The sequence below is a fragment of the Caloenas nicobarica genome, chromosome Z (assembly GCF_036013445.1).
Source record: "Caloenas nicobarica isolate bCalNic1 chromosome Z, bCalNic1.hap1, whole genome shotgun sequence".
NCBI lineage: Eukaryota > Metazoa > Chordata > Aves > Columbiformes > Columbidae > Caloenas > Caloenas nicobarica.
This window is the reverse complement of record NC_088284.1, coordinates 102,483,683-102,495,830: the sequence shown is the minus strand read 5'-3', so window position 1 is coordinate 102,495,830 and position 12,148 is coordinate 102,483,683. Positions and strand designations below refer to the sequence as shown.

The 12,148-nt window shown below is 35.7% G+C and overlaps 1 protein-coding gene across 1 annotated transcript in view; it reads left to right on the top strand.

Moving 5' to 3' along the window:
• Window positions 1–12,148, top strand: part of AGBL4 (AGBL carboxypeptidase 4) — a 922,470-nt gene that overhangs the window by 33,371 nt on the left and 876,951 nt on the right. The window contains exon 3 of the mRNA XM_065655883.1: window positions 10,315–10,439. Coding sequence (XP_065511955.1) covers window positions 10,315–10,439 — 125 coding nt within the window. The remainder of the gene's footprint in view (window positions 1–10,314; window positions 10,440–12,148) is intronic.

Sequence of the window (12,148 nt, the reverse complement as noted above, 5' to 3'; positions counted from 1 at the left end):
ATCCAGTGTTTGTACTCGAAGTCTATCCTTGCAGTAGACCATTGTTCAGGGAAGTTCTTGTATAAGATACAGAAGGAAAGTTTTAGCCATCAAATCAGTAATTTCTTAGTTAAAGAAGGTTCATATTTTGGATCCATGTCAAAAAGCAAGACTCTCATACGACAATACCTGAAGCCATTCCATTAATACTCTTCTTTTTACTTTTAATTGAAAAAAATGAAAAAAAGGCAAAATTATTTACAGCTCTGGTGACGTTGGAGAGATCCTTGAGAATATAATTTAACTACAGCTCTCCAGACTGATCGAGGTTTCCATCAATTAATTTTCCTCAAGTGGCAGTTTGTAGTTATACAATGGAAAGATTCCCCTGGAAAAATGGTGATTTCATGTATCAGGCACCAAACTAAGCCAAATGCAGAATTACAACGTTATTGTACAGTAATAAATCAACAGAAATATCCTCACTTGCAGGATACAGTTTTGCCTTTTGCATTACAAAAATTCTTAGGGTCTTTGCAAAATGGTGACTATACTGAATGGGAAGAATGACGTGAGTAGGGCTACTGCAATGTACTTAAGAATAAAGAATATGCAGCTTTTAACATTTTTAACCATTTGCAATGTGTTGCTTGCACACCTCTCTGGGCAGCAGATAAACACGAGAATATTTTATGTGAGAGGCAATAGGTAGCAAGAGATTTCAATGCTGCACAGTGAGCATCAGGCCCTGACAAAGTCCGTATTTAGAGATGTTTCTCCCTGCTGCACACCAACAATGGTACATCCCGCTGTGGTACAGTAGTTCATATTCCCTGATCTGCCTTGGTGGTTTCTTCCGTGGTTAAGGCTGCAGACGTTGTTATAATTTATTTATAAACTTGTTAATTATTTATTTAGGATAGCACCCATTATATGCTAAGTGACTTCCAAACAGAAATTTCCCCAAATGCTTTTCCTTTAAGAGCTTCTCTTTGAAAGATGTGGAACATACACAGTCATTTCGATAGCATTACTTTGTTAAAGAAAGCTGAGTTTCGTGACACTAATACAAAACCTCTTTGTATTCTGATTTTGCTTTGACAATGGTTCATTGCCATGGATAAATAACTGCCCATCTGTCTTTGGAGGCCTTTGGGGAATTGATAAAGAGGGAGCAGAGAAATCAGCAGTCGACGTTTTTTCTGGGGATTTGGTGGGTTTGGTGTGGTGGGTGTGTGACGGCGTCTTAGGGCGCAGGCCTCTGATTTTTAAGAATTCTTGACACTCTCTACTGAATTGATGCATTGCTACTGTACTGCTGTCAATTTCTGTATTTACCTGATCTTGTGACTTTATTTTGAGAATTTGTGTTGCAATCTTGGGCTTTACTGATGTTTTTGTAATTCATAGGAATCTCATTGTTGCAGGAGAAGGAGTCAAGAGACTGACTCCATTTTATCCATCCATTACAATTTCCCTGCACAGTGAACATTGACATTTTATTCTTTACAGCTCCAGGTTTTTAGGTCCTTTAACTGAAAGCATCAGTATTTATTGATAAGGGCAATTCTGAAATAAGGCTTGTTGGCTGCTAGTGATTAAATATCAATCTCATGTGATCAAAACTATTGAATTCTTTCAGCAAGATTTTATTATATAATTTCTTTATATGTATGTGAGCCTGCTGTTTATGCAATTATATTTGTATTATATTGGGATATCTGTTCCTTATATTTTGCTATTGTGCTGTTTTCTTGTGGTGGTTTTTTGAGCTATGACTATCACTAAATCTTTAGGATTACTTGTTGCTGTTTTTCATTGTGCTCTAAACTGGGATTGCCGTTGAGATTGCTCCTCTTAATGAACACAAAAGACAGAAAATATTCTGTTCTCCTAGTTGCTTGTATTGTCTTTCTAAATGGTGCTGTTTACTCTTCTGGATTACCTTTGAAGGAAAGTTGCAAGTGATGTAAGTAGGGGGCCTTGGGGATTAACACGTTAGGACTTTAAAATTATTTATATTGTGAAATCAGTAATAGTATTCTCATTGCAGGAGGAGCCTCAAAATTGCTGCTCAATAAATTTTAATCTCCCTTCCCCTTCATCCACACATCACTCAAACACCAGTGACTAAGAAAAGTGGGTTTTTTTCTGAAAGGAAAAACTCATCCTAAATCCATCCATTGGTGGCACTGTCCAGACTAAAATATGAGAATATTTTTGTCACTCTTTTCAGTAGAAGAAAATAAATCACAGCATCATTTCCCCCAACTTTCTTGTCTTCTATATTCAACTAATAAAACACATCTAACCTGGTTTATGCCTCTTTCCTTTTTCAAACAGTCCTGCTTTCTGTGAAAGACAGTTCTTTAGTTTCCTTAAAAATGGCCCTCTACTTTTTTTCACTTCATTCAGATGCCAGTCTCACAACTTTCTTTTAATCTAATGATTCAGATTAGCTGCTGTGGGTGATAAATTCTGCTTCCTACTCTAATAAGGGAAAAGTTTTAATTTCTAAATCTCCTGTGAATGTTTTAGTCTAGGACACACTGTTCCTTAATATTTCTGTGATTTAACTGAATACAAAGGAATTATAGGTCTATTCATTACACTTCTTTGGGACCACAGAGAAAGAGTAACTGTGATCCCAGACACTATGGGCAGAATGCCCTTAGGAAGTGGGTCTGGTGCACCTTACCTACATCACTCGTGAGGAAACATGTTGGTAAGAGTGGAACTCAGACTGTGATCCTGAAAAGGTGTGGAAAATCAGGTCATGCTCATTGTTATGAATTAGGAGCAACACAATTAAAATCAATATTGTTACACCAACAGAAATAGGATATTTGGAAAGGATAAGAACATTTATAAGTTTTTGATTCACTGCTCTTCTCCATATCGTAGCTGAATCTTTTGATAGGGAAACAAACAAACAAACGGAGACCCATAACTCTTATGTACCCAAAAGACCAATAAAATTAATTTTAATGCTATATTCATAGGTAAACAAGAAAAGTGTAAAAGCTAGAATTTTCTTGTGCTGTCAGTTACAAGTACATTTTATCACATTGTCTAATTACAATAAAAGCTCAATCAGAATCCTTCAGCCTCTATAAGTTCTGTATTAATATGTACATCTGAGTTCACCCTTTCCAGTGATGGGAGCTGGCCTTTTATCAATTGCTGCTAAGACCTAAGACAGTAATTGTTCGCTCCCATCTTTTTCACAAAAAAAAAATCACAAAAGCTACTGATTTACAGTCCTTTGGATGTCACTATTGATAAAAACTTAATGGAAACACAGCAATTTCAACTTGCTTAATTGAGGAGGGAGGATAGAAAAGAGACAAACACAAGTCTGAAGCATCCAGCTTCTCAAGCCATGTACTTTCAAAATTCTTTGCCTATTTGATAGTCTTGAGCATATGAACATTTTTCAAAGGTGATTTGGATTTTGACTGAAAGCTGAGTCATGAGCATTGCTATTGTTTTACGTGAAACATCAGGTATAGAATACTACATTGTTCAAGAGTATTGAGTTTTTTTTCCAAAACATTGATTTAACTGCATCAGTGTAGATGTTACTTTGTATTGCAGTGCTTAATATGTGCAATTTTAATGATTTAAAGTATACTTTAATGCACAAGGTGTTGTATATGTGTTTTTAATGGTACTTTCTTTTTATTCAAATCATGAGCTTTGCTGTTTTAGGAATCTTTGGGCAGGAGTTCAGGAGATGATGCAAAAACAGCTACAGGTTTTCAGAGGTCATCACTATTTCATTAGATTTTTTTCCTATTTAAAAATCAAATGCTATTTAGAAGTTGTTTAGGACTTCTCACCAAACTATTTTTTATAAATTCTTTTCACAGGTAAAGACCATAAAGCCAGTGGGAGTTTACAACTGATATTCTTAGTTGCACTCCTTTCAGAAGATATCTAATCTTTCACTAGAGAAGTTTTTACAGATCTTGGTCTCTGTAGTTCCTGTTCCATTTAGGATGTATCAATAAAATTTCTTCGTATTATCATCTCAATGTGTTTTGTGATCTTTAAGGGTGAATTCCATTGAGGGTATTCCATATTCTAGATTTCACCTTATTTTGTGAAATATAGGGTGGCAAGAAAATATAGATTAATACTGTTTGGCTATCTTAGACTTGATCCCAGGTTCAACTGGTGAAAATGATGTATATTCCAATCTGTTTCTTGGTTGTTTTTGTTTAAAGAATTTGTATAGATTGAAATGCAGCTGCAAGTGTATTAGTGATTTTCTATTGCTTACTTGTCAAGATTTTTATTGTGTGGATGAAAAATAGTATTTCAAAACCTGGCAGCATATTGACAAAAACAGAAGAGCACTTTGTGTAATTCTCTTTTGAAAAACTACCTCTTTTAGAGACAGAGATTGCCTCAGCTACTTCCATTCATATGTATCTTGATCAATAGATTTATTGATAGCTTTTAGCTGAGACTTAATTCTTTTTTTTCTCCTCAGTTCACCATGGTGCTCACTTTCCTGAATTAAGAAACTAGAATTAGGCTCCTATAAGCAAAGCATACAATATGCAAGTGCTCTAGGTGTAAAAGGAGGCATTTGACCTTTTGTTGCTAATCTGTGACAGGTGCAGGCTATTTTCTTCCAAATGGTGTTAATTTTCATGTGCAAATCCACCCCCTGAAACCTGCATTCTATATATCCACCACAGGGGAATTGGTGGTCATCATGAGTACTGTAATGGACAGCTGAGAGGGATAATCACTGATATTTCAGCACATTCATGCTCGCGACTCAGTTGTTTTTAGTGCACTTCTGTTTCCACTGCTTATTAGGGAGGCTGAAGTTAGTTATTCATTGCTGGACAAAAAAAAAAAAAAAAAAAAAGTGTCTGAGAAAGTTCATGTGCAGGGAACAGCACATTGTTACAAATTAGTTTCCTTTACCATTTCTGGCAAACTCATTACAAAGTAATCGCGCCCTGCGCTGAAGTGCACTTCCTCTGGGACCAATAACTGTAAATAAGCAGGGCTGCAAGCTGGCTGATAAGTTGTTGTTCTGAAGATAACGGTCCTTTTTAGCAGAGTGTTTGACCTTTTTCTTTATATTGCCTCAGGCTTGTCTAAGACCCTCAAGGTCTATTTTTCATCTTAAAATTCTCTGTAGGAAAGCACAATGTGTGGTTTAAGAAGATTTTAGGATTGCTTAACATATCTGTATTTTCTTTTCTAGCATTTTATGATAATTGTTAGAATGCTTCGTAAGTTTAGCTAGCATTTTCTTATGCAGGTTTTCTTTCTTTGTGTAAAGTACACTTTTTATTGATGTAGGAAGCAATAAACATTAATATTTTATGAGGACTAAGTGTATGTTGCATGATTAATAAAATAGTAACATTGGAGTTTTTTCTGACTCTTAAAGAAACTGGAAACATGCTGTTGACCCCTTTCCCTTTTCACATTTTGAGAGTATTGCACTAAACATTACTCTGTAAAGCGATTTAAGCAAATATAATTAAGAATTTCAGCTTGAATGATTAAAAAACAGTATTTCTCTTCTTTTCTCAGTATGCTGAGAGTATTGAACAAAACTGTGACTGAAAATTGAACATGTCTTAAAAACAAACCCCAAGGCTAAGTGAAAGTCAGTTTATAGACATTTGGGAATTTGATTTGTTCACAGCTTCCCATCGGTTTAAAAAGATCTATGCCAGTATTTCTGTGAAGTAAAATAATAATAGGAAAAAACCCCCTGCAACTAATTTCAGAGTGCATAGGAGAAAGAAATCCATAATGTTTTGTAAAATGCTGGCTACTCTAATAAATTGCTTATTTTACTTTTAAGATAAAGTCAGAAATCCATTTGACAACCAGATGTGCATCCAAACTTAAAAAAAAAAAAGTCTTAGATGCCAATAATCTCAGCTCTTACTGCTCATAATGTTTTTGGGCTTTTTTCCCTTGCAGATCACATTACTCAATCAAGTAATTAATTTTACATGTACCTTAAATAACATCATTAATATCTGATGTTTTATAATGGTAACCCCCAAATACAATGCAAATCACAAATTATGGAGTGATAATGCTTTAAAAATGTTGTATAAACTCATAGATACAACTTGTATGTTTATTGAATGGAGTGATAATGATTTCATGTGGGCATGAAGTAAAGCAAAGTAAAGCTGATGTTTTAGTAGTGTGAGACTTTTTTCTTTGACTTCAAAAGAACATACTTAACCAATATGGCTATGAACAGACTCTCTTACTGATATCACAAATTACCAGACCAGCAATGTACACAGAATAAAAACTGTGCACGGGAAGGGTCTTACAATAGTTGTATTGAGACTGAAAACTATTGGTAGGTCCATTACACAAAATTTGAGCTATCTAGCTTTCTCTCAAATTCATCATCTTCTCAGCACAGAAACAGTCCACCTGAGATGCTGCAAAGCAGAGTGTTATGTATTGTGTAACTGCACCGAGATCCCCGTGGCATAGGAAGAACTTACTGTCTAACCATTCATTAAACTGTTTTCTCTCTTGCTATACATTTAACAAGAAAAGAGGAATTTTAAGGAGCCTTATAGAGCTATTAAAAAATAAAAGCAGTTTAGAAGTTGTTTGCACTTAAGAAAAAAATGTTTATTTTCAATGTTAAAACATTAAAATGGTATAACGGCTAAATAGAATAATGTAATCAATGTTTAATTCCTGTTTCATAATTTCTAATGCATTTCACAGTGTTACCTGTGGTACTAGAATATAATTTTCACTCATTTGAGGAAATCTATTTCCTGTGATTACAGCAGTGTGAAGGCAGTATGTAAAATTGTTAATTTTGTTTATGAGATTAATGTTGGGAAGTTTATGTCCTTGGACACCAAAAAAATGTTTTTCAATGCCATTATCAATTTTCTACAAAGCATCTCGTAAAGCAAGGAAGTGTTTTGTTCTTATAGTTTTAGGTTTCTTTGCACCAAAACTGCCATCTTGTTTCATGACATTGCTATGTGGGTTGAAATTAGGCTGACAGATTGTGAGCAAATGCTGTGGTGTTACCAACAATAGTCTATTGAGCACGAGGAACTTGTTGAATTGCTTACCGAAGGCATTAGAGTTTGGTCCAGCCTATTTAGCATCTGGAAGACAGAGAAGAAATAGTGTGTTAATGAAATGTACAAATGATACCAAACTGCAAATGGCTACAGGTACTGTGGCAGCTGACGTGCTGTGAAGGAGCTTCGTAAGAGACAGTTCTGTAGGCAAAAAGTAATAAAGTGAGATGCAATTCACAAAAGGAAAAAGTATGGCATTAAGAGGGAGGTGAGTATTCAAATAAAGTGTTACAGATAAAGACATAAAACTGTGTTTAGAATCCCAAGGAATCGTGCACACAATTATTAAATTGTTAAGGGTTCTGCTGTATTTGAGGTAGGTATATGGGTTTGCCAGAGCAGACTGACCCGGAGTGGTTCCAATGTATCAGCTTTTCATCATCAGTGAGTTCACTGACATTGTACAATTCTCCAGTGCTTGTTTAGGGATCCTATGGATGCTGTAAAGTAGTTTTGAGTGGGCCGTCTGTCCCCTGTACAGTTCGGATCAGTTTGATGTTGAAAGAGAAGTTGAAATTTGCAATAGGTCAGAAATCAAGGTCTCATTTTGCTTGTTTTTTATTTATTCACTTGATAACCTTTCCATTTCCTATGCCTTGCATTACAACTTTTTAATGATCTCTGTAAATTTAATTGCTTCTCTGTTTTTCTTTGGAAATAATTTGATCAAAATTTGTACCTCCTGGTCTGTGCTGCAGATAATCCATATCTGGAACTGCTGGGATCACTGGGAGACATGTATACTGAGTAGTTTAAAAGCTGGATCTACTCCACAGTCTTAGAGGTTCCATCAGCATCACATGCAAAGCTCGGGTCAAAGTGACTCTGGGCATCCACACGTTGAACGTTGTCCAGAGAGAGCTTAAGCTGTGACCTGTGAGGCAACTGGAGTCCAGTCTCTGTGGCTGAACAGCTTGGGCCACCTAAATTCCAAAATCCATGAGGAATATTATTTTTCCCACAATGTCACGTATTCATGACATTTAATGGAAAATACAGTAAAACAAATTCCTTTAATGAAAAATACAACAATGCAATAGCTTGATTTTACCACTCTTATTTACTTTGGATAATAATCTGTAGGAAACAATAGTTTACGTTAAGAATTGAGTTGGGTTGTTGTGAATGACAGTGACATGTTCAACTCCTGTGGCAGAAGGTGCATTCAGATGTGTAGGGGACTTAACCCAAAGTCAGGCAGATGTGGTGGGTTGACCTTGGCCGGTGGCTGGATGCCCACCCGGCCACTCTCTCACTCACCCTCCTCAATGGAATGGGGGAAAAAAAGAAGATGAAAAAGCTCATGGGTCAAGATAAAGACAGGGAGGTTGCTCACCAGTTGCCGTCACAGACCAAAGAGACTTGACTTGGGGAAAACTAATTTATTGCCAGTTGAAATAGGTTTGGGTAGTAAGGAACAAAGATAAATTAAAACAAACTAATTCTCTGCCTCAGCGCCCAGAGCACCCCCTTTGTCCTCCTCCTCTGACCCTAATTCTCCTCAGATTCTCTCACTCCTCGCTGCCTGTGTGGTGGTTTTGCCCTTCCTTAAATACATTTTCACCGAGATGCCACCACTTTGGCTGACGGGCTGCGCTGTGCCCTGGGATGGGGCCATTGCGGAGCCGCCTAAAACCAGCTGGAACCGGCAGCTAGAACTGGCTGGAACCGGTCTGGGGCAGCCCAGACTCACCTCAGAGAGCTCAGCCCTGCAGCCCCCGCTTGGGCACGGACACACAAATCAGCACATGACTTTATTTATATTTGGCAAAGGTATTCTAGCTGTACAATATTACTGGCTTTTTGTTTTGTTCCCCAATATTTCATATGCCAAATGTATCCTTCAGGCAAGTGTTTAGGAACAGATTGTTAGCACGAAGTGCTTTTCTGCAGAGGGAACCAGTGAGGAGAATTTTCTTCTGAAAAGAAGAATGTGGGTAGGAAAGTAGAGGATAACATTAAAAATAGGGAAGATTAAAAATGTCCAGTTAGTAAAGCCAGAAACAATTTAGGACAAGGAAGAAATCCTGCAAATATATTGATGAATAGAGTTGAAAATATTTTTTCCTGCTTTTTTTCCACAACAGTTCAGTGTGTTACCAAGGAACAGTCACATTGACTGAAATGGGACCTGTCGAAGGAGGAATCGTTAAGCTCAAATACCATCATAAATAAGTATTTGAACCCAACAGTAGATATCCAACCCAAAATTATACATCTAAACCCAAGAATATATCTGGAAATATAAAACAAGGTCATCTTACAGTGCTATTTTTTTCATAAGTGTAACTTAGCATGTGAGCTAAAGCATGGTCCTGTCTTACAAGACCTGGTGAGATGGGTTTTAGGTTGGATCAGGGAAACATGACGTCTTATTTTTGTACTTTATAAATGAAATGGACAGTCTAAACCTTGTCTTTCAAAATCTTGGCACACTTCAAAGGAAAAATGCCAGTTTAGCAATTTAAAAGCACTTTGCAAGTTTTCCCAGTGCTGAACTTAATTTCCATAGCCAGTGTGGTTGCTTGCTGAATAATGCCATGGGGGACAATGTAGCTCTGACTATATTTAAAAATATTATTCCATGAAATTCACCAGGAAAAATCTGAGGCGAAATGTTATAGCCTCGTTTGTGTCTGTGGAAGGAGGTGATAGTGGCTGCAAATGGTAAAGGAAAAGTATTAAGAGAGCTTTCAAATTACAAAGGAGATGAAGTCTGGGCCATCTGTGGGGAGAGGGATGCTCTGGGCACCAGGTGGAAATGTGGGGACTCTAATCTTAGAGGTGCTTGAAAATGGGCGACAAATGGAAAGAAAGAAATCCAAACAGGTGGAGGCTAAAGTAGGTGCAAGGATTTGATCAGAAAAGTGGAAAAAACAAAAAAGAAAAGAAAAAAAGAGAAATCATTAAAAGGATGTTAGAGGACACTTAACTGGAATACATAAATAAGAGAAAACAAAAAATTGATTTGATTGAATAAAAAAAAATCAATGTTGTCATTTTTGGTATATTCATATGCATGTAGCTCACTGTTATGTATTTTATTCTCTGACTATGATTAAGTCTTTTAAAATAATTCTGAACTGTTGTAAGGCTTATTATACTTAGATATTTTGGCCAATAGAGGTAGGTGGTTTTGAAACTTTTCTTGGTGTAGTTCCTGGAGAGTTTACCAGCCATACATTAAAATGCATTCTTTTTCATATGTTCTTGGTAGGTAACCTTGGACGGGTGGATCACATCACAGAGTTTGAGTATGACCTGTTCATTAGACCAGATACTTGTAACCCACGCTTTCGAGTTTGGTTCAACTTCACTGTTGAAAATGTAAAAGAATCACAGGTAAGTGAAGCTAAATTAGATAGTATGACAATTTTAAAAATTGCTGACTCCAGAAGATATTTTTTTTAAACAAAAAAATGACATCCAGGGTTTGTAACTAAAAATTTGCTGTAAAATACAATTTTGTTCTTTGAATTTTTAGACGTAAAAGCAGGTATCAGTATGACTGGATTTCGCCATGTTTCTCAGCTATGCAAGACTGGAAGTAATTACAAAGACAGTATAACTTTTGCCACTTAACAGAAGTTGTATTAGTAATGGCTGCTATGTGTCTGTGTTAATAAATACAAACCAAATATATATGTTAATATATGAAAAAGAAGTCCATCATAGCTGTTCAAATATTATCACTCGAGCCTGCTTTTAATACATGTAGAACAATGTGGTGGTGTTGCAAACAGGCATTACTGTAGTGACTTGTGGTAGAGGAGAAGTTTCCTGCCAATATGTCACTTATGAAAGAGGAGGTTTAAATGTGAAACAACTTGATAGGAAGCTGTTTCACCTACTTTTAAATAATGCTTCTTTGCAGTAAAAATACCCCATGAGAAAGAAACTTCTTTGCTCTATTTTTTCACTTGTCTTAAACTAAGCAAAAAACCAGAAGTTATTTTCTAACTTTCACAGTGACAAAACAAAATAGATTTAATTCCACTTTTCACATGTATCTTGCATTTTATTCTGGTGTTCTTTGTTTATCATAATTAGACTGTCATTTTCACTAATGGAAAGAAAACATATTTAATAAGAGAAGAAACTACAAAGTTTGATATTCGTATTCCTGCAAGACTAATATCTTAATATCCACCACTGTACCATTGCTGTTACAACTAGAAATCATGAAATTGTTTATCTCTCTTCCTGGAGCCTGATACTTTATCAGACAGACCCTTTCCCCTGCTGTGCCTTACTCAACTATGATCAAATTATATAGTCATGAGATGAATGGGAATCTGTCTCAAGGAGGCAAAGAGATCTGGTAGAAAGATACAATATATATCTAGTGCTTACAGGATATTTGTTTTCATGGTTGTTTACATGAAAGAGAATGGTTTCACTATTAAGTTTGACTTGTAAGGTCTGTTTTTATAATGTGTGTTCCTATAATCTTTTTTTCATCTCTCCAATTTCCGTTAAAATGAGACCTGCATGAACGTAATCTAGTCTGGAACCTTTTTTAGGTCTTTGTACTAGCGGACATGAGCAGTATTAGTCATTGCAGCTCAGCTATATTAAATGAATGTTAGAAATTGCTACATCAAACATACTGTGTAATCTGGTTTGTGCATTTTGATTATTTTCTTTTATGTTTTACTAGAAAATAATAACAATGAAAATCATACCATTCAGTATTGCTTTAAAATGTTGCACAAATACACAAGTAACTTTGATCACCTTGTGTGTAAAAGTAAGTATTTTAATAACTCTATATAATAATTATCTGTATAATATTATATTTATTTCTAATGTATCATATAGTGATGTGGGAGGAAGGCAGATCTATGCATTTATATATTCTAGGTCTGGTTTCAACCATTTACATGGGGACTCAAAGTGAGTAGCTCCTTTTATTAGTTTTCTGTATTTTCTATATTACTTTTCCTTTTCTTTTCTCTTTCTTCAGCTTCAAATTTTTAAACAACTTTATTTACTTAGATTTGAAAATGTGTTGAAGATTTTCTTCTTGTTATGAGAATATCTCCAGTCTT